General features: G+C 43.5%; 1 protein-coding gene across 1 annotated transcript in view; it reads right to left on the minus strand.

Annotated features, from left to right (window-relative positions):
- LOC126292204 (esterase FE4-like) overlaps positions 1-24406 on the minus strand; it is a 120556-nt gene that overhangs the window by 26099 nt on the left and 70051 nt on the right. Inside the window, exons 8-9 of the mRNA XM_049986056.1 lie at positions 13291-13456; positions 3322-3454 (exon numbers count right to left, since the gene is read on the minus strand). Coding sequence (XP_049842013.1) covers positions 3322-3454; positions 13291-13456 — 299 coding nt within the window. The remainder of the gene's footprint in view (positions 1-3321; positions 3455-13290; positions 13457-24406) is intronic.

Genomic DNA, 24406 nt, shown 5'->3' on the forward strand with positions numbered 1-24406 from the left:
GATGTTAGTGAAGAATGCTTTTAAGGCGACAAAGATGCCATTATCAACACCACACTGAGTTTGAACGAGATGGTGTAATAGGGCTACGAGAAACTGGATGTTCTTTCTGCGATATTGCAGAAAGACTTGGCAGAAATGTAGTGCACTATATATGATTCCTGGCAGCAGTGGTCACGAGAATCAGTCGCAAGAAGACAGGGCTCTGGACGGCCACGTAGCACAGCCGCGTGGTAAGACCGTCGTGTTCGGCATAGGGCTCTATCACATCATACTGCATCTGCAGGAGCATTCTGAGCAGCAGTTGCCGCCACAGTGTCACAACGACTTGGTACAAATCGATTACTCGGCTCCGAGCCAGACGATGGTCCCCAGTGAGAGCTCATTGGAAGGCAAGCTGAAGGTCTGTTGTGTTTTCTGATGAAAGCTGGCTCTGCCCCAGCTCCAATGTTAGCCGTCTGTTGGTTAGAAGGAGACGAATGGAGAGTCTGCAATCACACTGTCTGTGTGCTGGACTCACTGGACCTGGAGTTACGGTCTGAGGTGTGATTTTCTATTTACAGTGGTTTTCTCACTGTACATTTGTACATGAATCTGGTAATTCGACTTGTTATGATGCCATTCATGACCAGCATTCTAGGGGCTGTTTTCCAGCAGGATAACGCTCACCCACACACAGCTGCTGTAACCCAACATGCTTTACACAACGTTGGCATGTTTCCTTGGCCTGCTCAATCAACAGATCTGTCTACAATTGAGCACGTATGGCACATAGTCGGGCGATAACTCCAGCGTCGTCCACAAGCATCATTAAACATCCCTGAATTGAACGACCGAGCGGAACAGGCGTGGAACTCATCGCACCAACTGACATCCGGCACCTGTACAACACAATGAATGCACGTTTGCGTGCTTACATTCAACATTCCGGCGTTTACATCGGTATTAATGTACCAGTATACCACATTTGCAATGGCTTGTCTCGCGCTTACATTAAATTGCTATCCTGCAACGTTAATCACTTACATGTGTTACGGAGACAAACATATTTCCTAAACTTTATTACTCTGCATTAATTACCTTCTGGTGAGGTTTTTTTTTTCGTTAGTGTATACAAGCAGAACATGGGCAAATGTAGAATCATTCTACTAGTATGCGTAAGTTTCTGCAAATGGAGTCTCAATAGGCGACTATGAAAAAATGCAAATTTTTATGGCCCAGTGTCTGATCGTGAACACGTCGGAAACTGCGGATCTGGTCAGAGGTTTTCGGGTTACGAGGGTGGTTTGAAAAAATGGTTCAAATGGCTCCGACCGCTATGGGACTTAACTGCTGTGGTCATCAGTCCCCTAGAACTTAGAACTACTTAAACCTAACTAACCTAAGGACATCACACATATCCATGCCCGAGGCAGGATTCGAACCTGCGACCATAGCGGTCGCGTGGTTCCGGAATGTAGCGCCTAGAACCGCTCGGCCACTCCGGCCGGCGAGGGTGGTTTGAAACGTTCTCGGAACGGAATAGAAAAAAAGTACTTACATCACTGAAACTCTTTTTTATTTTTCAATATAGTCTCCTTGTAGATTAACGCTTTTGGTCCAACGATGTTCCAGTGCCTTGATCCCATCTCGAAAATGAATTACCTCCAGGCCTGCAAAATACTTATCAACTCCAGCTATCAATTTTCGTTTGAAGTGAATCTTCGTCCACCAAGAAAAATATTCAGTTCTGGGAAGAGATGGAAGTCTGACGGAACTATATCAGGTGAATAAGGCGCATGTGGCAACAATTCCATATCTTGGTTCTATAATTTTGCCATGGCGACGGCACATGTGTGCGGGCGCGCGTCAAAAGTCGCGGCAACCATCTTGCAGATATTTTTTTTTCATTTCTAATTCTTCAGTTAAAATGTGATACACTGTTTCAGATGACATCTGGCAAGTGTAAGCAATTTCATACACTTTTAATCGCCGATCCTTCATGACCATTTTGTGCACTTTTGCAATGATTTCAGGAATAATGACGCATGTTGGCCGAACACTGCGCGGATCATCATCTAAGCTCCCGTGACCAAATTTAAATTGATTTTTCCACATGGCAACAGTTGAATATGAAGGAGCAGAGTCCCACAGTGTATTCTAGAAATCGGCATGAACATTCTTTGCTTTCAGACCTTTCTTTATAAAGTACTCAATCACTGCTCGAATCTCGATTTTTTTCATCTTCTCAAATCACTACGCTGCAACAAGAACAGAGCCACGTCACCACCACACCTCTCTTCCAAGAGCACTGACGTGGCAGGTTTTTACAGGCAACAGTACAGTGAATATCACGTGACCAACTCTTTGTGCTAGCGCTGACCTCTCGTGATGATTCCGAGAACTTTTGAAACCATTCTCATACTGTCGTGACTCTGTAGCAGGTAACCTTTACATGTTCCTAAGCTCTCACTTCTCAGTTAGAATTGCAGTAGGCACAGGATCGTCGAGATGCGACCGTCTAACAATAGAAACGTGTTGCCTGATCGGATTATCACATTTCTTGTTATAACGACTCGATAGTCTTGTCCCGATACACAATCATTGCACTCAGCCCTAGTGAGACAAACTGAGGAGCTACTTGATTGAAAAGTAGCGGCTCCAGTCTCGTAAACTGACATACGGCCAGGAGAGCGGTGTGCTGACCACATGCCCCTCCATATCTGCATCCAGTGACGCCTGTGTGCTGAGGATGACACGGTGGCCGGTCGGTACCTTTGGACCTTCCAAGGCCTGTTCGGACAGAGATTAGATACACCACCATTATCCAGCTTAACGGCCGTTGGAACATGTGTCATCCCACTACTGTGGACAGAGTTATGCTGTGAGGGACATTCACCTGGACAACTGTGCACACAGTGAACTTCATTGCGAGCCATCTGCGTCACTTCATATGTGAAATCTTCTCCGACAGCAATAGCATCTCAAAGCAGAATAGCTGCCGTGTCACGAGACCAGTAGCGTGCTACAGTGTTTTCAGGACCATGGTAGTGAGCTCAAGTTGATATCTTGGCTTCCAAATTCTGCTGATCTGAACCCGATCTGGGAGACTATTGGGTGACAGCTCTCCGCTCACAAACCACAAGGCCCATAATTTACGGGACTAGCGTGACCTGCGAGTAGTCACCTGGTAGCACCTACCACTGGAAACCTAACAAGGATTTATGGAAACAACTTCCAAAATCGCTGCTGTATTCCGTTCCAAAGGCGGACCAGAATGCTACTAATCAGGTGATAATAAGATTTAGGCTCATCAGCGTATGCTGCACTATGCCTTCTACGTACCCTGTCTTGGCGAAGTTGGTCCAGAGGCGCGTCAGCTGATCAGTGAGTCTACCTTCGAAGGACTCTCTTGGTGGTGGGTCTCCGAACATGGTTCCTTGGCTAATGAACCCAAAGTCCCCACCGTGGCCAGCGCCTGAAACATGGTAAAGAAATTCCAGTCGGTACTGCAAAGCGCACAGCTCTTTGTACAAGGCTACCTCTGATGGTACAAGGCGTAATCGGGAGGAAGCAATCTGGAGATTCACATTGTAGAGAAGAATAGTTGTGCACCCTTGGTCTAGAATTAGCATCATTGATTAGTAATCAAAACGTCTTCGTTCCCCAATTCGAAACCTGCCACCGCTTAAATTTTGATTAATAATAACATAATAGTAATTAATAGATAACATTCCATCAGAATTTCTAAAATCATTGGGGAAGTGGCAACAAAACGACTATTCACGTTGGTGTGTAGACTGTATGAGTCTGTCGATATACCATCTGACTTTCGGAAAAGCATCATCCACACAATTCCGAAGACGGCAAGAGCTGACAAGTGCGAGAATTATGGCACAATCAGATTAACGGTTCATGCATCCAAGTTGCTTACAAGAAAAATATACAGAAGAATGGAAAGGAAATTGAGGATGCGGTAGATGACGATCAGTTTGGCTTTAGGAGAGGTAAAGGCACTAGAGAGGCAATTCTGACGTTACGGCTAATAATGGAAGCAAGACTAAAGAAAAATCATGACACCTTCGTAGGATTTGTCGACCTGGAAAAGCGCTCGACAGTGTAAAATATTGCAGGATGTTCGAAAATCTGAAAAAAAGTAGGACTAATTATATGGAGAGACGGGTCATATACAATACGTACAACAGCCAAGAGGGTATAATAAGAGTGGACGACCAAGAACGAAGTTCTCGTATTAAAAAGGGTGTAAGGCAAGAATGTAGCCTTTCGTCCCTATTGTTCACTTTGTACATAGAGGAAGCAATGATGGAAATAAAAGAAAGGTTCAGGAGTGGAATTCATGGTGAATAGATATCAATGATATGATTCGCTGATGACAGTGCTATCTTGAGGGAAACTGAATAAGAATTACATGATCTGCTGAACGAAAAGAACAGTCTAACGAGTACAGAGTATGGATGGAGAGTAATTCGAAGGAAGACGAAGATAATGAGAAGTAGTAGAAAGGAGAACAGCGAGAAACTTAACATGAGGATTGACGATCACGAAGTAGATGAAGTTAAGGAATTCTCCTATCTAGGCAGTAAAATAACCAGTGACGGACGGAGCAAGGACATTGAAAGTAGACTAGCACTGGCGAAAAGGGCATTCCTGGCCAAGATAAGTCTACTAATATCATGTATTGACCTTAATTTGAGGAAGAAATTTCTGCGAGTGTAAGTCTGGAGTACTTCATTGTGTGGTAGTGAAACATGGACTGTGGGAAAACCGGAACAGGCGAGAATAGAAGAATTTGAGATGTGGTGCTACAGACGAATGTTGAAAATTAGGTGGACTGATAAGATATGGAATGAGGAGCTTGTGTGCAGAATCGGAAAGGAAAGGAACATATGGAAAACACTGATAAAGAGGAGGGACAGGATGATAGGACAGCTGTTAAGACAAAAGGGAATGATTTACATGGTACTAGAGGGAGATCTAGAGGGCACAAACTATAGAGGAAGACAGAGAAAGGTAATACATCCAGCAGATGACCGAGGAAGTAGGTTGTATGTGCTACTCTGAGATGAAGAGGTTGGCACAGGAGAGAAATACGTGGCGGGCCACATCAAACCACTCAGTTCATGAAATTCAAGTAAATACTGAGTGATCCTAGGTTTTCCTGGCGTAGGAAAATCCTAAATACTTATTTGGTGCCGGTCGCGGTGGTCTCGCGGTTCTATGCGCGCAGTCCGGAACCGTGCGACTGCTACGGTCGCAGGTTCGAATCCTGCCTCGGGCATGGATGTGTGTGATGTCCTTAGGTTAGTTAGGTTTAAGTAGTTCTAAGTTCTAGGGGACTGATGACCACAGCAGTTGAGTCCCAAAGTGCTCAGAACCATTTGAACCATTTTTTTATTTGGTATTCAGAATATAGATGTTAATAGCTCCATATTGAAAACATAAATATTAATAGCTCCTACGTAATTTAAAATATACTTGAATTCTGTTAACCCTACCAACAACAATGCATTCTACTCCGGCAATAGGCAGTATGAAACCTTATGATCACCACAAAACAGATAAATAAATAAATTATAATTTCCTTAATTGTTGTTGACTTTAACTAACAACACAAGTTTTGAAGACCTACTGATATGTAAGTAGAGTACGGCAACTTAAAATGTCGAATATGATATTTTTTTTTCAAAAGTATCGTTTATTGCCACCTCTGCCAGATTTACATTTTTGGTTAAGTTTAAGAGAAAATTTTTAAAAATTATGGAATCTGGTGGAAAGATTCATTAAAACGAAGAAATGAATTTCAGATTTTTAAAATATTAAGTACATGGCTATATTACATTAATTACATTCCCCCAATTGATATTATTACGGTTAAGGTAGTCGGAACGTTCCTGTTGTAGTGCGAGTGTGTCTATAAGTTGTGAGTAGCTCTTCGGTTTGTATTTTGCTAATGATGATGTCATTGCGGAAGGACTTGGGGATGGCATGTACTACTTTGTTATAAAGTAGGGCAGACAATACCATAAGGGGGGTTTAACTATTAATTTAGAAAAAAACGGAATATCTAGTTATTTGAAGAGTGAGCGGAGACCCAACATTATATTTTGGGGTGGTGAGGTTTGAGGACTGCTAAAAACTATTCGAGACATATTATTGACGAGGATGATTATAGTAAATGAGAATCGCATTTGCCAACGTAGGCAAGCAACGAAACGATTAAATAGAGTCTTATGAAGCTCACACAACACGTTAAAAACGAAGAGTAGCCTATTTAAAATGTGATAGAAGGTGTTACAACGTATGGAGTAGAAACATAGGAAATAACTTCACGGAATTAGGAGGACTTTATTGTCAGTGGAGATGGGATACTTGAGGAGCTTCTTAAGTCCACACGACGGGATAAAATTAGAAATGGAGACATACTCGTATGTAATGGACTGAACCTGGGCGCAAATGTAACAGATACAATCGTAGCAGAATAGAGGAGGTGGTATTGCCGTGTATGGCTTATGGGTGTGGGCAGATGGATTAACCCTAGCAATATCTAGGCGTTTTCCATAACACGAACTACCAAGGAGGCAGGAGAGGAACATCATGGCCACTCGAAGAAAAAAAACAATGAAAACGCGAAATCCGTTAATTGTTGTTGAATTATAATAGCAACAGACTTCTTAAAGATATACTAATCTGTAAGTAGCGAGAAATAAAAATGCCTTTTAGCACGCTCGTGACAATATCAACTCACTTTCAGTAACATGTACTCCCGTCTTTGTGTCCAACGAAAAAAAATTAAACACACATTTTGCTCATAGTTGTTGGCTTTTACTCTCAACATTCTTCTTAAAGTGTTACTGGTACGCAAGTAAGGCCATTATCCTGGGAACATCAAATGGGTCTGAACACTATGGGACTTAACTTCTCAGGTCATCAGTCCTCTAGAACTTAGAACTACATAAACCTAACTAACCTAAGGACATCACACACATCCATGCCCGAGGCAGGATTCGAACCTGCGACCGTAGCGGACGCGCGGATCCAGACTGTACCGCCTAGAACCACCCGGCCACTACGGCCGGCTTCGGAACATCGAAGACAACATATATTAAGGAAAGTGACATCTACTACTGAGATTTAAATTTTTGGGTTAACTGAAAAATTTAGTAGATATATGGCACAATGGGATAATTCATTAACATTTTGGTGTTGCAAGGTTTAAGAAGACGGTGGGGTGGATTGTAACCAATAGAAGAAGAAAAGGACACCCGTAAAGAAAACAGGAGGAGGGACTCAGCAGAGCTGTGTCCGGGAGGGATTACACGCAGACAATTAGAATGATGGGAAACTTTGGAAGCTGGCATGTGCAGGGTGATCAAAAAGTTGGTATAAATTTGAAAACTTAATAAACCACGGAATAATGTAGATAGAGAGGTAAAAATTGACACACATGCTTGGAATGACATGGGGTTTTATTAAAACAAAAAAAGTTCACAAAATGTCCGACAGATGGCGCTGGGCAGCGTAACTGCTACCGTGGCGGGTGAGAGGTACGCTGATATGTTACAGAATCGCATCTGCCCCGCCTCGTTGATAAACACCTGCTGGAACGTACGATGTTTATGCAGGATGGCGCTCCACCCCATATTGCTAGACGCGTGAAAGATCGTTTGGTGATGATCGTGTGCCCAGCCTTCGCATTCGTCATGCTTGGCCTCCCAGGTCCCCAGACCTCAGTCCGGGCGATTATTGGCTTTGGGATGACCTGAAGTCGCAAGTGTGCCGTGATCGACCGACATCTCTGGGGATGCTGAAAGACAACATCCGACGCCAATGCCTCACCATAACTCCGGATATTTTTTATAGTGCTGTTCACAACATTATTCCTCGATAACAGCTATTGTTGAGGAATGACGGTGGACATATTGAGCATTTCCTGTAAAGAACATCACCTTTGCTTTGTCTTAGTTTATACATCTACATCATTACTATGCAATTCACATTTAAGTGCTTGGCAGAGGGTTCATCGAACCACAATCATACTATCTCTCTACCATTCCACTCCCGAACAACGCGCGGGAAAAACGAACACCTAAACTTTTCTGTTCGAGCTCTGATTTCTCTTATTTCAATTTGATGATCATTCCTACCTATGTAGGTTGGGCTCAACAGAATATTTTCGCATTCGGAAGAGAAAGTTGGTGACTAAAATTTCATAAATAGATCTCCTCACGACGAAAAACGTCTTTGCTTTAATGACTTACATCCCAACTCGCGTAACCTATTTGCCACACTCTCTCCCCTATTACGTGATAACACAAAACGAGACGCCCTTTTTTGCACCCTTTCGATTTCCTCCGTCAATCCCATCTGGTAAGGATCCCACACTGCGCAGCAATATTCTAACAGAGGACGAACGAGTGTAGTGAAGCTGTCTCTTTAGTGGACTTGTTGCATATTCTAAGTGTCCTGCCAATGTAACGCAACCTTTGGCTCACCTCCCTCACAATATTATCTATGTGGTCTTTCGTAATTTTAACACCCAGGTACTTAGTTGAATTGACAGCCTTGAGAATTGTACTATTTATCGAGTAATCGAATTCCAACGGATTTCTTTTGGAACTCATGTGGATCACCTCACAATTTTAGTTATTTAGCGTCAACTGCCACCTGCCACACCATACAGCAATCTTTCCTAAATCGCTTTGCAGCTGATACTGGTCTTCGTATGACCTTACTAGACGGTAAATTACAGCATCATCTGCGAACAACCTAAGAGAGCTGCTCAGATTGTCACCCAGGTCATTTATATAGATCAGGAACAGCAGAGGTCCCAGAACGCGTCTCTGGGGAACACCTGATATCACTTCAGTTTTACTCGATGATTTGCCGTCTATTACTACGAACTGCGACCTTCCTGACAGGAAATCACGAATGTAGTCGCACAACTGAGACGATACCCCATAGCTCCGCAGCTTGATTAGAAGTCGCTTGTGAGCAACGGTGTCAAAAGCTTTCCGGAAATCAAGAAATACGGAATCAACTTGAGATCCCCTGTAGATAGCGGCCATTACTTCGTGCGAATAAAGAGCTAGCTGCGTTGCACAAGAACTATGTTTTCTGAAACAATGCTGATTACGTATCAATAGATCGTTCCCTTCGAGGTGATTCATAATGTTTGAATACAATATATGCTCCAAAACCCTACTTCAAACCGACGTCAATGATGTAGGTCTGTAGTTCGATGGATTACTCCTTCTACCCTTCTTAAACGCTGGTGCGACCTGCGCAATTTTCTAATCTGTAGGTACAGATCTATTGGTGAGCGAGCGGTTGTATATGACTGCTAAGTAGCGAGCTATTGTATCAGCATAATCTGAAAGGAACCTAATCGGTAATCGGTGTACAATCTGGACCTGAAGACTTGCCCGTATTTGAGTTGCTTCGCAACCCCTAAGGTATCTACTTCTTGACTAGGAGCTGTTAGTGTTTCAAATTCTGGAATATTCCATTCACCTTCCCTGGTAAAGGAATTTCCGAAAACTGCGTTCATTAACTCCGCTTTAGCGGCACAGTCGTTGGTAACAGTACCATCGGCACTGCGCAGCGAAGGTATTGACTGCGTCTTGCCGCTTGTGTACTTTACATACGACCAGAATTTCTTCGGATTTGTTATGCTAATTATTGCTATTCTGACCAGATGAAGCGCCATCTGTCGGACATCTTTTGAACTTTTGTATTTTTTGGTTCTAACAAAGCCCCATGTCATTCCAAGCATGTGTGTCAATTTGTACCTCTCTATCTACATTATTCCGTGATTTATTCAGTTTTCAAATTTATACTGACTTTTTGATCACCCGGTAACTGCTTCGAGTGATTGTTGTACAACTGTTTAATCATACGCTGGTGTGTCTTTCTGTGTACGAGGTCGGTTCAAAAAAACTCCGGAACTTTCTCCACAAAATTTTTCTACGCATTGTTGTTTCCTTCGAAATACTCTTCTCCACAATGATTCCCCGCGCCCAAAGCAGTTTCCACTTCCGGAAGCAGTCTTTGTGCGGCTCTTATTAGATCGGACGAAGCGCCGTCTGCGACTTTTGTTCTATCTCGTCCATCGTTGCAAATCTTCGTCCTTTCAACGGAGTTTTCGGCATTGGAAAAAAAGTGAGCAGGAGCCAGGGCTGGAGAGTTAGGAGGATGAGGCAGCACAGTGATTTCGTTCTTTGTGCAGCAGTCACACACCAACAGGGATGGACGGGCGGGTGTGTTATCGTGAGGAAAGAACCATGAATTCGTCACAACGCTTTCCGATAGTGCCATCGACTAGCAGTTCGTCCCTGTGGCACGAATTCATGATGAACTAATCCTTCAAGGTCAAAGAAAACTATCAACATGTCTTTGACATTTGACATGACCTGACGAGCTTTTTTTGGTCTTGGAGACCCATTCTGAAGACTGACTCTCGGTCTCAACATCATAACTGTAGCGCCACGTCTCATCACCAACTATCATACTCTTAGGGAACATCTCGTTATTATTTTCGCTATCCAAAAGGCGAAGGTCTTTCTGCTCTTGGCTCATGGACCGTGGGACGAAATAGGCGGCAACGCGATGCATTCCAAGATGCTGTGTCAGGATTGTATGATATGATCCAACCGAAATGTTACCTTCTCCTGCAATCTCTTCGACAGTCAGCCTTCGATTGGCACGCAACAATTTCGTTGATGTTCCTGACATGAGCATCATTGCTAGACGTCAAAGGACGTCCTGAACGACGGCCATCTTTAACTTCGGTCCGGCCATTTTTAACACGTGTGAACCATTCGTAACACCGAGTAAGGCTTAAGTACTCATCACCGTAGGCCTCCTGAATTATTTGGTGTGTCTGTAAAGGTTTTCTTGTATTTCACGCAAAATTTAATGCAGACGCGTTGCTCCTCTATGCTATACCGAAATGTGCAAACTATGCGCCACAATACAGCACTGAACAATAACTAACAGATATACAACAGTGGAACCGTCAGTCACACATTAAGGGATGCCAACCGCATTTCGTTCCAACATCTATTGGCACGAAATTACGAATGTTCTGGAATTTTTTGAACAAACCTCTTACGTATACGCAGCACGATACGATTCTTTATATTGACTGCTAATTTCTTCTCCCTGCACCAAGCATCGATTCTCTGCAGGTCTTCCTGCGTTTCGCTTCAATTTTCTAGCGCCGCATATTCTCTGTACACAACAGCAGCTCTCGCAAAATGCGCCATGGAGCTTCCGATGTCTATATTAGCTAAAAGAATGTGGAAAGTCAGTAGAACTGAGTTGATAGCCCCTTGAAAATGGTCGCAAGACGGAAAGAGTGAAGTAAAACGGAAGTGAGTTAATGTAGTGTAATTAAGTGATTCTGGGGTAAACAGAATAGGAATTAAGACGTCATTCGTTGTAGATGAGTTCTGCTCTTTGGACAGCAGCTAAAATATATAGCGGCAAAAACAAGAAATGCTTTTTTGAGAAAGAGGGAGTTTTTTTGTTCCTTCGACAAGAATATCATTAGGGGAGGAAGACAAGCTCCGATTAGGGAAGAAATTTGTCCGTGTCCTTACCAAGGAACCATCCGGGCAATTTCCTTAAGCGATATAGGGAAACTACGGAGAAAGTAGATGTAGATGGCCGGACGGGGATTTGATCCGATGTTCTCCGGTATTATGAGTTCAATCACTTCAGGACCTCGCTCGGCTGAAGACAAGGTACATACTAATACCAAATATAAGTGCTAGGAAGGCGTTTGAATTGTGTGGAGTGACGATTAAAAGTACGAATGACAAAAGGATGGATGCTATTGAAATTGGTGTAATAGAGTAGTACTGAAATTTCATGAATAGATCAGGTAATCAATGAAGAGGTACTGTATTGAATCTGGAAGAACGTGTTAAGAGAAGAAATCGTCAAGAACAATAGCTAATTGGTAACGGAAGTGTAGAGGCAGGGGGCAGTGGACGAATTGTGGAGGCAGAGCAAGGATAGAATACAATAAGCAGCTTTTTGTAATGGTACTTGAATTACGTAACCATTACGGCACCTCAACTCAACCTCTCGATACGAGCAATGTTCTACTGTGTTTCTGTAAAGTAGTTGTCACATTTCTGAGACAAAATTCAGATTTGATTTCATTAATGTAGAGGTATTTTGATACATCGATATGTTTATATTGCAATGATGTTATTCTTATGTGTATTCTTTCTTTTGGCACTATGATCTTTGACGTACTTGTAACTCTGATTTTTGGGAACGTAAGCGGTTATTAGTTAGAGAGTCGGACCTCGAAAAAGGTCAGGTCTTGGAAGTCATGTTGGAAAGACGCGTATTGTAGTCAGCTTATAAAAAGTGAGCTTTAACATTGAGGAAGATGTTTTCAAGTATGTTTTGCATTGTGAAGTGATTTTTTGTGTGTTGCGTGATATTGCAGCAAAAGTAATAAAAAAGAAGTGTAACTTAAATTCGGAGTGCTGATTATTTTTTTACATCACTATTGTCCTGTAAAAGTGTAATCTTCAAGAATGGTTTGTGAAACACATGTATAAAACTTTTGAATATAGAAGAATAAAACCTAGGCCTCTTTGCATCCGAGCTTGAAATCATCACCACCTAGATTTTCGACGATTGAGCCATGATTTTACAACGAGACCAGCATGGGAAACACGAAAAGATGAGTGCCTAGGTTATTCATTATTACATGAAATGACTTTATTAACTGTGCTCTAATGACACCTGCCACATAATAACTTTGGTGGTGCCCGAAAATGCAGTATTTAGCAAAATGGTTCAAATGGCTCTGAGCACTATGGGACTTAACATCTATGGTCATCAGTCCCCTAGAACTTAGAACTGCTTAAACCTAACTAATCTAAGGACATCACACAACACCCAGCCATCACGAGGCAGAGAAAATCCCTGACCCCGCCGGGAATCGAACCCGGGAACCCTGGCGTGGGAAGCGAGAACGCTACCGCACGACCACGAGATGTGGGCAGTATTTAGCATTATTAAATTTTGACCTTTGTTGTGGTAGGGTTGTTAGAAACTTCATACAGACTGCAGTCCTGGTACCAAAAGATTAAGAAACTCACGTAGTCGAGACTAGCGTGAAGGGTTACCGTCTTCTGATTGCAGGCTACAACAACTACACATCGGAACTGCGTCTGGGAAAAAAGCTCGTTACAATTACACATGAAAATATCAAATCTGACTGAATCTAGGATACAATGAAATTACCAAATATTACAAAGGATACTGTACCGTTATACTTCTCCCTGATCTTTCGGAACATCTCCCCCATCGGGCCTTCGGGAAGTTTCTCCCTCACGTAATGGAAGACAAAGAAGTGGGCCGGAACTGCCGACTTGGAGCTGTGTAGTTTGGCCACACGCACTGCGTGGTACGTGAACATCAGGTCGCCCAGAAGCTGAAAAGAAAGAAAACTGAACTCAGCATAAAGATGAAAGATGAATTCATTCTACCGAATCTATTCAACAATTATGCTCTGTAAACATAATGTGGTGGCGGAAGGTCTATGTGTTCCTCCGTTTGAAGTTGTGACAGCGCCGGTACTACGCTCAGCTTCCGAAAAAAGAGAAGACCTTGAACGACAGAAGGTAGTGAGCCGTGACGGGACCGGTGCCAGTGGTATGACATGAGTACGATCGATTTCCTAGTACAGAGGTTTGTCTTGGGTCTTTGCCCGGATCGGGATATAAGCGAGTGCCAACCGCGAGTTAAGGGGAGCAACGCTTTAAGAACGGAAGGCGGCGGTGCGCGAGTCGGCGATTGGCTGGCGGGCAGAAACGAAGACGGTTATCACGTGGTTACACTGGAGGCGGCGGGAGTTGGCCGGCGCTGTGCATTCTCCGGCAACCTCGTGAGCTGTGGATGTGCCCGCTTCCTTGGAGGGACATGCTGTTAAGGTCCTGCGAAGTGATGGTCTGACATCTTCGCAAAATCACCCCAGCATCAAGACACGCAGTTACCCCTTCGTGAGCCGTGGGAAACATGCTTCCCACTGCAATGAACTCGCTCCTAGTCCCTTGGGATTCACAGTTCCCACCTCTGTACGGTGCTACCACCTAGTGAACAGTATAGGGTACTGCTTCCAATCGGAAGTTCCCGCCGTTTTTGCTGTATCTTCGCGCAGAGGCATTTTATAGCAGAGTGTTGCTTTGTAGAGGAGCTTTTCAGTGCTGTTTGCGTGACATTTTGTGATTTTTCCCTCAAAGCTATAGCATAAGGTAAATACTTTTGATTTACCCAAGTTTATGAAGGAAAACGTAAAAATCGAGCGAGGAGAATTTAAGTTTGAAACAAAAGCCATTTCTGCAGTAAAATGGATGGGTAACCGTCCAGTCACTTTCCTGTCCTCAGTTCATGACCCATGAGAAACAGCAACAGTGAAAAGGAAAAATAAGGATGGTGCTAGTACAGAGATTTCTTGTCCTGAAGTTATGGCAGAATACAACAAAATAATGGGTGGTGTCGATAAATCTGATCAATTACGAGAAAGGTATGCTATTGGCAGACGTTCTGTAAAATGGTGGCACAGAATATTTTATTTCCTGGTGGATGTTGCTGCAGTGAACAGTTTTATCCTGTGGAAAATAACTAAAAGAGAAAGTGGACAGCATGATCAGCTCACATACAGGATCCACCTAGCCAGACAAGTGATCGCTGGCTTCTCATCCCAAAAAAGGCGAGGACAAAAATGTCTTTCTGGCAAAAAGGGGTAAAGTACCTGAAGATTTTCGTCATGTGGCTGTAGGAAAGCTTCAACCCACTTTAGGAGAAACCTACTGGCCGTGCCGTTATTGTAGTACCAAAGCTGCGCAAAAGAGCACTCGCTGTGTTTGTACATATTGTCAAATACTACTTTGCAAAGACACATGTTTCAGAAAATTTCATGGCAAGTAATTGTGAACAATCATTGTAACAAGAGCAGTAAATTTATCAAATAAATGCGACATATATTGAAAAAGTTATTTTTGTCATTTAACTCCAAGGAAGGGCAGTGGGAAGAATACTTCCCACCTTGTTGTGTGACCTAACTTTCACAGTGGGAGCAAATTTGATATTCTGTATGATAAATATACCTATCTGTTAACTACTATCTGCTCTCCATTCGTTAAAAAAAACTGCCCAATAATTTTGCCCACGAAAGGGTTAAGTACTGTAATCACAAAGGGCGCTTAGTTAACTGTGATTGTGACCGCTCTTGGTAGAGTAAAACGTTGCCGGACGCGTGACGTTATGTGTGTTCAATTTCATTTGGTGCCTCTTACTATTCGTGTGCTCTGCTTGCGCATGATATTGATGTATTTATAGAATGTTAGTTCATTAGCTATTAGGAGTAAGTGTTTAATTTGCTTACGGTATCGGTTAATCCATGTCCTCTGCGGGCAATCTGAGTTTTTATTTCTAAAGGTCACCGTGTTGAGCTTTGCAGGATAGTTAAGCTGGCCAATATGTGTGCCATTAAGTTCTAGAGAGTGTCGGTTCTCGTGAGGTAGCTCATTTCCCACTCTTAGCGTTTGTTTATCAGGTACTGTTTCACTTAAAGAAAGGACTTACGAGTCAAATTAGTTGTTGTTTAGCCTTGATGTTATAGTGTTAATTTACTGGTAAATCTTGAATGTTTAAGTTAAGAAAAGTACTTTGGCCTCCTATTGTTGGGTGTGGTCTTCGTTTCAGTGAGCTGAGGCAGCGTGCAACCGAAGGGCAGAGCTTCCCTTTAGATTAGAAACTTGGCTTAAGGGCGGTAGGCTTCACCTGAGCTCGTGTATTCCTCTTCGGTAGCGTTTGCTGGGTTCATATTTCGGTGACCTACTCGATCTGGGGTTGCAAACGGAGCCACATCTCTGTTCGGTTAAGTATTACTTCCCTCATTCGGTTCCACAGTTCGTGGTTAAAGCTTGGGCTTTACTTCCGTGGTTACACATTTATAATTGTACGAAGTTGTAACTTTATATGCCCTAGAAGCCCATCTTACAAGCAATTGGACATTTGATTGATTTCGTGGTTCGCTCTGTAAGGTTCACTAGTCTAATAATTTGCAAAAAAAAAAAAAAAAAAAAAAACCAAAGTTACGTTTTAATAAATATGTTCTAAGTATTTGTGTTAAAATTGAGGTTGTGTGCCCACTGTTATTTTCCATGTAATGTTAAAATATTGGAATTGAAAGGGTCTTAAATAATGTGTCTTAACTAGAATTGTTTTGTTAAAGTTATGGTCAGATTCAGCCTTAGTGGCTACTGTCCATTTTTATATGAGATCGTTGCTAATGGTTTATTAGTTTTTAATGATTTTATGCAATGAGAGAGTTACTTAAATATTTTGCCTGAGGGGCGTCTCTCAATGTTTATGGGAGATCGTTGGCTAATATTTGCTTATGACTTTATGTAATGATTGTTTCGTAAATAATCTTCCCCGAGTGGCATCTGCCAGTTTTTATGTGAGTTTGTTTTTGGTAGTTAATAAATACTCTGGAATTAAAATGTTCACTTTATTGGGTCCGCCCTTCCACTCCCTTTAGATTTAAAGGTTAAACAAAGCAGGTGTTAAGTAAAAACGTTCCAGGTAGGACGTTCAAATTCACAAGGCACTTATATTAGTATCTCCTGCAGAAATGGTTAGCATTTCAGTCACCTCGGTTCAGCATGTGTCCTGTTGCCCAGTAAGCACAGCTTCCCCCATGGCCCCTGATGACTTGTTCCAAGGGTGATGGCACCGACGGGTATAAAGCGCGAATGGTGTCCTTTGGTTTAGCAATCCATGCTGCATTCACCCAGTTCCAAAGTTCGTCTGTGGTGGTTGGCATTCGGTCACAGCATTGTACCCGACATTCCACCGTATCCCACACATTTTCAACTGGCGACATGTTTGGTGACCTGGCGGGCCAAAACAAAAGGCCGACACCCTGTGACACCAACAACACACGTATTCGTGCAGGAACATGTGGTCGTGCATTGTCTTGCTGAAAAATGTCGTCTGGAGTGTTGCGCGGGAAGAGTATGGCTAGGGGTGGCAGGACGTCATTCACGTAGGTCATACTGCTCACAGTGCCCTAGACACGCACCATCTGTGTGATTTGTGGCTGTAGCCAACAGCGCCCCACACAATGAGGCTTTGAGTTGGCGCTGTATGTCTTGTGTGAATACAGTCGTTGTGATGCTGCTCCCCATGTCTGCGGCGAACCAAAATGCGGCCATCATTTTCAAACAAACAGAACCTGGATTCGTCCGAAAACACTGTCTGATGCCATTCCTCTCCCCAGTGCCGTCGTTCCATACTCCATCGCCGTCTAACATATTTCTGCTCATTCGTTAAAGACAGGAGGAGAAATGGACGACGCGCACTTAACCCATGCCGTAATAATCGGCGACAGACTGCCAACCCTATTAGTATACGATGTATTACACTGCTCCTCTGTTACACCATAGCCGAGGAGGACGCAGGTCTGTCCTGCAATGACGTTCGGATGAGGTGTCGGGACATAGTCTGGGTGGTGCGACCTGAACCATCTCGTCGTATTCTACGGCTTTCCTTGAACCATTCTGCAAACAACCGTTGCACTGTCGATACACTCCGTCCCACATGAGAAGCAATTTCACGGATGGATGCATCACATTCTCTCATGCCAATAATGCTCCCTCAGACTCACTGACTTGACGGTACGGATTGTGCATACGTCTGCGAGGCACCCTGCAAGTCTGCTCAAGTCACACTAACTCATTACCTTCGGTTTATATCGACGACGAGAGCCCCGAGCACATTTTGCCGGTACAAGGTGTTTCGCAGCTGTCGACCCTGAACTCCCGGGCCGACATGTTTCAAGTGCTATTCATTTGATCAGAACATAATAATGTACATATTCTGTGAATACGATCGCCCTAGCTTTAGTCAGTCATGGTGTTCTGTGCTCTCTTACCATAAGTGTATGTACAAATAGCGTGATTCCTTGATGATTTCCGAATTTTCTAGGATGATGGAGAAGGATATATGTATCAATCTGAGGTAACGGACCCTGTACCGAAACGAACGAACCGAAAGTTATAAGAAGAAACCGTTGTGTTACCTCTGACAGTGCAATACATGTACAGTTACTGTTGTTGCTAAGAATATAGGGTACGCAGCTTTTAAAAGTAGTAGTATGGACGAAAATGAGAAGAAATGTCTACTAAACATAGGCTCTAAAATGCATACCTTAACAGCTATTAGCACTTTTGCAGTAGAGGAGGTATATTTCACATTAGCGAAGATGGACAAGTACTCATAGTCCCTCAGGTATGAATTTTAGAGCCCATATTTACTGGACGTTTTTCCTTGTTTTGGTCCATACTACCCTCTAATTTTAGCAACAACAGTACACACGTATTCCACTATCAGACATATGAGAATTATTTTCGAGTATAACTTTCGACTCGTTCGTTTCTGGTACAGGGACACTCACCTCATCATTATGACTGTTGTATAATCATGGTTCCAAGTTATTCCTCTGATTTAGCGCCAGGGCTCAAATGATCCAGGTGTAAAATATTATTATGATTGAAACTTAAAGTTTGGAGTTGGTGTAACGTGTTATATAAAAGTCAAAATAGGTGCTAAAGAAAAGGACAAACATCTTCACGCCTCAGGCGTAGGTGGACCTCTTACATGGCTGTCGGAAACTTAAAACTTTCATTGTTCGAGACGTGATTGCCAAGTTCCTGGATTTTGTAAGCCTATCGGATCACTACAAACGCTACCAACTGTTTTGGAAGAGGGCGCGAAGATATCTCAAATGCAAAAAAATAAAAATTTTCAAGGGCTCAATACGTATGGATTAGAATGAGTACCATACAGAAAAGTATAACGCGATTCTAATATACACTCCTGGAAACTGAAATTAGAACACCGTGAATTCATTGTCCCAGGAAGGGGAAACTTTATTGACACATTCCTGGGGTCAGATACATCACATGATCACACTGACAGAACCACAGGCACATAGACACAGGCAACAGAGCATGTACAATGTCGGCACTAGTACAGTGTATATCCACCTTTCGCAGCAATGCAGGCTGCTATTCTCCCATGGAGACGATAGTAGAGATGCTGGATGTAGTCCTGTGGAACGGCTTGCCATGCCATTTCCACCTGGCGCCTCAGTTGGACCAGCGTTCGTGCTGGACGTGCAGACCGCGTGAGACGACGCTTCATCCAGTCCCAAACATGCTCAATGGGGGACAGATCCGGAGATCTTGCTGGCCAGGGTAGTTGACTTACACCTTCTAGAGCACGTTGGGTGGCACGGGATACATACGGACGTGCATTGTCCTGTTGGAACAGCAAGTTCCCTTGCCGGTCTGGGAATGGTAGAACGATGGGTTCGATGACGGTTTGGATGTCCCCTCGACGATCACCAGAGGTGTACGGCCAGTTTAGGAGATCGCTCCCCACACCATGACGCCGGGTGTTGGCCCTGTGTGCCTCGGTCGTATGCAGTCCTCATTGTGGCGCTCACCTGCACGGCGCCAAATACGAATACGACCATCATTGGCACCAAGGCAGAAGCGACTCTCATCGCTGAAGAAGACACGTCTCCATTCGTCCCTCCATTCACGCCTGTCGCGACACCACTGGAGGAGGGCTGCACGATGTTGGGGCGTGAGCGGAAGACGGCCTAACGGTGTGCGGGACCGTAGCCCAGCTTCATGGAGACGGTTTGCGAATGGTCCTCGCCGATACCCCAGGAGCAACAGTGTCCCTAATTTGCTGGGAAGTGGCGGTGCGGTCCCGTACGGCACTGCGTAGGATCCTACGGTCTTGGCGTGCATCCGTGCGTCGCTGCGGTCCGGTCCCAGGTCGACGGGCACGTGCACCTTCCGCCGACCACTGGCGACAACATCGATGTACTGTGGAGACCTCACGCCCCACGTGTTGAGCAATTCGGCGGTACGTCCACCCGGCCTCCCGCATGCCCACTATACGCCCTCGCTCAAAGTCCGTCAACTGCACATACGGTTCACGTCCACGCTGTCGCGGCATGTTAGTGTTAAAGACTGCGATGGAGCTCCGTATGCCACGGCAAACTGGCTGACACTGACGGCGGCGGTGCACAAATGCTGCGCAGCTAGCGCCATTCGACGGCCAACACCGCGGTTCCTGGTGTGTCCGCTGTGCCGTGCGTGTGACCATTGCTTGTACAGCCCTCTCGCAGTGTCCGGAGCAAGTATGGTGGGTCTGACACACCGGTGTCAATGTGTTCTTTTTTCCATTTCCAGGAGTGTATCTACATACTTACCTCGGAAGGCACCGTACTTGTGTGGCAGAGGGTACCCTGTACCGTTGCCAGTCATTTCCTTTCCTGTTCCTCTCGCAAATGGAACAAGGGAGGAACGGCTGTCCACGTGCCTCCGGATGAGCTCTAGTATCTCGTATCTTATCATCGCGGACCTTACGCACAATGTATGTTGGCTGCAGTAGAGTTGTTCGGCAGCCAGCTTCAAACGCCGGTTGCCTACAATTTTCTCAGTAGTGTTCCTCGAAAAGATCGTCGCCTTTCCTCCAGGGATTCCCCTTCGAGTTCCTGGAGGATCACTGCAACACACACGTGTTGCTCGAATCTACTGCTAACAAATCTAGCCGCCCGTCTATGAACTGCTTCGATGTCTTCCTTCAGTCCGAGCTGGTACGGATTCCAAACACATTTAAACGACTTGACCGTTTCAAGGAGGATACTACTAATAATGTGTCCTTTCATTACTGTTTCGTTCTTTCTACCCATCCGCATTAACTCACATGTTTCCACATGTAGACCTAGCTGCCATTCATCACACCAACCAGAAATTTTGTCTACGTAGTCTTGTATCTTTCTACACCCACTATACTTTGACACCTCACCATACACCACGGCCTCATCAGCAAACAACCGTATATTGCTGCCCACGCCGTCTGCCAAATCATTTATGTGTATAGAGAAAAAAAGCCACCCTGTCTCACTTCCCTGGGTTACCCCTGACAACACCCTTGTATCTGATTGTTGTCAACCCCAACAAAAAAGATTTGTAGGCATTTCTCCTAAGCCTCCGAAATTATGTACCTGCACAGGTTAGAGCAGCAAAGCCAGTGCCATACAAAAAGATGCAAGACATAAAGAAAGTTCTTAAATTTGTTCCAGCAGTTCCTGATCTATTTTATCTATCAGTACCGTATGTACCCAGAAAAGGAAGGGATGGTGAGGCCCGGGAATAGGAAAACATGCTGTCCTCCATATTTGCAGATGATTTTGATTACCTCCTTGGATCTTCAGTGTTTTGATGTAAAGCAACTGCAGTTTCATTATTTGTTTGTAACAAAGTGAATCCAGTGATCTATTTAATACAGAAACTAAAGCTTTTGAATCTTTCAATAAAAAGATTTCAATAATGCATTTTTATTTATTCTAACATGTTAGTCAACATTTCATTAAAGAACACACAGTAAAAAAGATATGTTTTCTTAAAACAAGCACAAACGTTTTTCCCTATTTTCCTTGAAATGATGAGAATGCCACTTGGATCAGTATAGTTCTAGTGTTACCAATTGTTCATGTAGTAACGCTCCCTCCTCTGCCCCTCACCATGTTCCCCTAGTTCCATGTCTTTCGTCCAGCAAATGTGGCACAGGCTCCTCCACCTGTAATGTGCGGACTGTCTAAAGCGTTCCACTGTTCCCTTGTGGGGTGGTAGAGAAACTCTGTCTCTAAGACGCTGGGAAAGTCGAGCGAAATGCGCGGTCTCAGGCGCCTTGTCACGGTTCTGGCGGCTCCCCCCGTCAGAGGTTCGAGTCCTCTCTCGGGCATGGGTTTGTTTGTGTGTGTGTGTGTGTGTGTGTGTGTGTGTGTGTGTGTGTGTGTGTGTGTGTGTGTGTGTGTGTGTGTGTTTGTGTGTGTGTGTGTGTGTGTGTGTGTGTGTGTGTTGTCCTTAGCGTAAGTTAGATTAACTAATGTGTAAGCCTGGGGACCGATGACCTCAGCAGTTTTGTCCCATAGAACATACCATAAATTTCCAAATTTCCAAAAGTCGGATAAATAGCTTGTCCGATGGTACTCTGCGACGCCGATATTTTTTTGCATAGTGGATAAGGGCTCGCAGGTTCCTTGCATTTGCTAACTCGTGTAAAAAAAAAGAAAAAGAAAAAACAGCACATATCGCCATATCGTGTGTCACGTGTGGAGTAATACACTTCTGTTTGTAGCATATGGAAGGCCAAAAAAAAATGTACTGAACCACTCGTATACAGGAAACTACAACTACCACAACACTAAATATAACAATTCAGTAATTTTTGTAATTAGTTACGACATTATGATACAAACCTAGTGTTGCATGTAATGTACTGCACAGTAACTCACGCTAATAAGACTAAAGCTAGAATACCTTCAACACAATCCAAACGAAAAAGCTGCCCGCAGACTATCCAATGTTCAGACTGATGTGTACACTAGACTGCAGAGCGACATGTTCAGTAGTGCTTGCTTACTGTTTACAGATCGCCGAGGTAACGACTCAAACTGTACAGTATTTGTTTCTCCGACTTTGCCTTGTTTGTCACGGAAATAGACATATTCATCAACAAGTGTCTTCAACCACTATCGACAAATGTACAGATTTGTTACAACGGAGCCAAGGTAGCACCTGACGGCCAGCAACCCACATTACACCATAGAGGACGAGGTTGTCTATGCCCAAAGCGTACTAAAAGCACCGTGGTATACACCGGCTATTTACATACAAGATAATGGAAACAGACATTCCGAGCACTACTTCTTGCAGGGTGAGCTCGAGCCACGGCCTACAGTAAGTAGGCAAAAACCTGATTGGCTGGAGACAGCTATTTAGGGGCTAGAACCAGCTCCAAAGTTCAGTTCACGTCGGATGCCGACCTCATGTACTGCGACCGTTGAAGATTACGTCTTCATCTGTGAATTGGACTGTTGCTAGTGTATGTGTGTGTGTGTGTGTGTGTGTGTGTGTGTGTGTGTGTGTTACTATGAACCTTTGTGGAAAATTAGATGTGAACTTTTGTTTACCTCAATTAGGAGACTTTTGCTGGAATCGTTATTGTTACCTTTCGTTTGTTGTTCAGTCATCAACCTTGTGAACTTAAATCAATAAAAGTTGTGTTGTGAAAAATTGCGAATTGTCAGTCACAACAACACCTAAGAGAGTATTCATTTCCGAACCCATGTTTATTACACTTTAAAAATTTTTTTTTTTGATGGTTATTACCATCTCTTAACATGTTAATTGAATCTTCCATATGTTCTTGATGGGGCAAGATTATAATAAATGGAAAGAGCTTGTTTGCTTTTGTTCTACAGAATTGCTTTTATTACCAATTTTCGGCTTACAAGGCCATATTCAAACATTACTAACTATTGTCGGCAAAGAAATTTTCAAACAGCATCGCAAAAGTAGTTACACATCTAGACTGAAGCGGAAATATAGAGTAAATCACGTTTGATAATGTGGAAGTAATACTGTGCCAGCATAAGCTCTCGCCAGCACACCAGTCGCCAAAGATGAAACGCGAAGATCAAGCGCGCCTGTCACGAGAGAGGCCAGAGACACACTCATTAGCAACACGCCGCCAACGCCCTCTCGACAGCATGTATTTAGGCTGCCGCCGCTGACGGAGGGACCCCCTCAATCTCTCACTGCATCATCCAGCCTACTGTGACGGTTTACTCGCGTCACAGGTTTAGCTCATTACAAGTTAGGACAGTACATAGCGACCACATTAGTGAATATAGTGGGACTAGTTTACCTGAACCAGAATTGTACTTTACTAGTACTAAATACTGCCATTACATCAGTCTGCAAGAGGACTATTACTGATGAGCTTGTACCACAACACATGGATTCCATTCAAGTTAAGTAATACTTCCAATTCGTGTAAATAAAGAACTGTATTAATCCACGTATGCATTTGTGTTGTAGAAAAGGGGTACCAGCCACCCGTAACAACATCCTCTCCCTTGCTTCCTTGCAGTACAAGACTCTACAAATACAATGTTAAAAGTATAAAGTTGAACAGTTAATAAATATAATTGAAGTAAACAGCAAGCCTACATAACACTTTACATTAATAAAGAGAACCAATAAAAAAAATTAGTGCTTGACAAGGCTACGTATAAAACATGAAGAGTGATTCATAAATCAATTTAAAGAAAGAATTATTAGTATAACCACAGAAAGTATTAGGAACTTCAGCAGAGAAATGAATAAATGTAGGAAAATTGAGGGGTGTGAGGGAACATACAATAAATGCCATCGTTGAGAGCTTTTTAAAATGCAGTAAGTACCACATCGAGACATGTACAGTAGACTTAAAACAGATTAATAAT

Source organism: Schistocerca gregaria, chromosome 9 (genome assembly GCF_023897955.1).
Source record: "Schistocerca gregaria isolate iqSchGreg1 chromosome 9, iqSchGreg1.2, whole genome shotgun sequence".
NCBI classification, from domain to species: domain Eukaryota; kingdom Metazoa; phylum Arthropoda; class Insecta; order Orthoptera; family Acrididae; genus Schistocerca; species Schistocerca gregaria.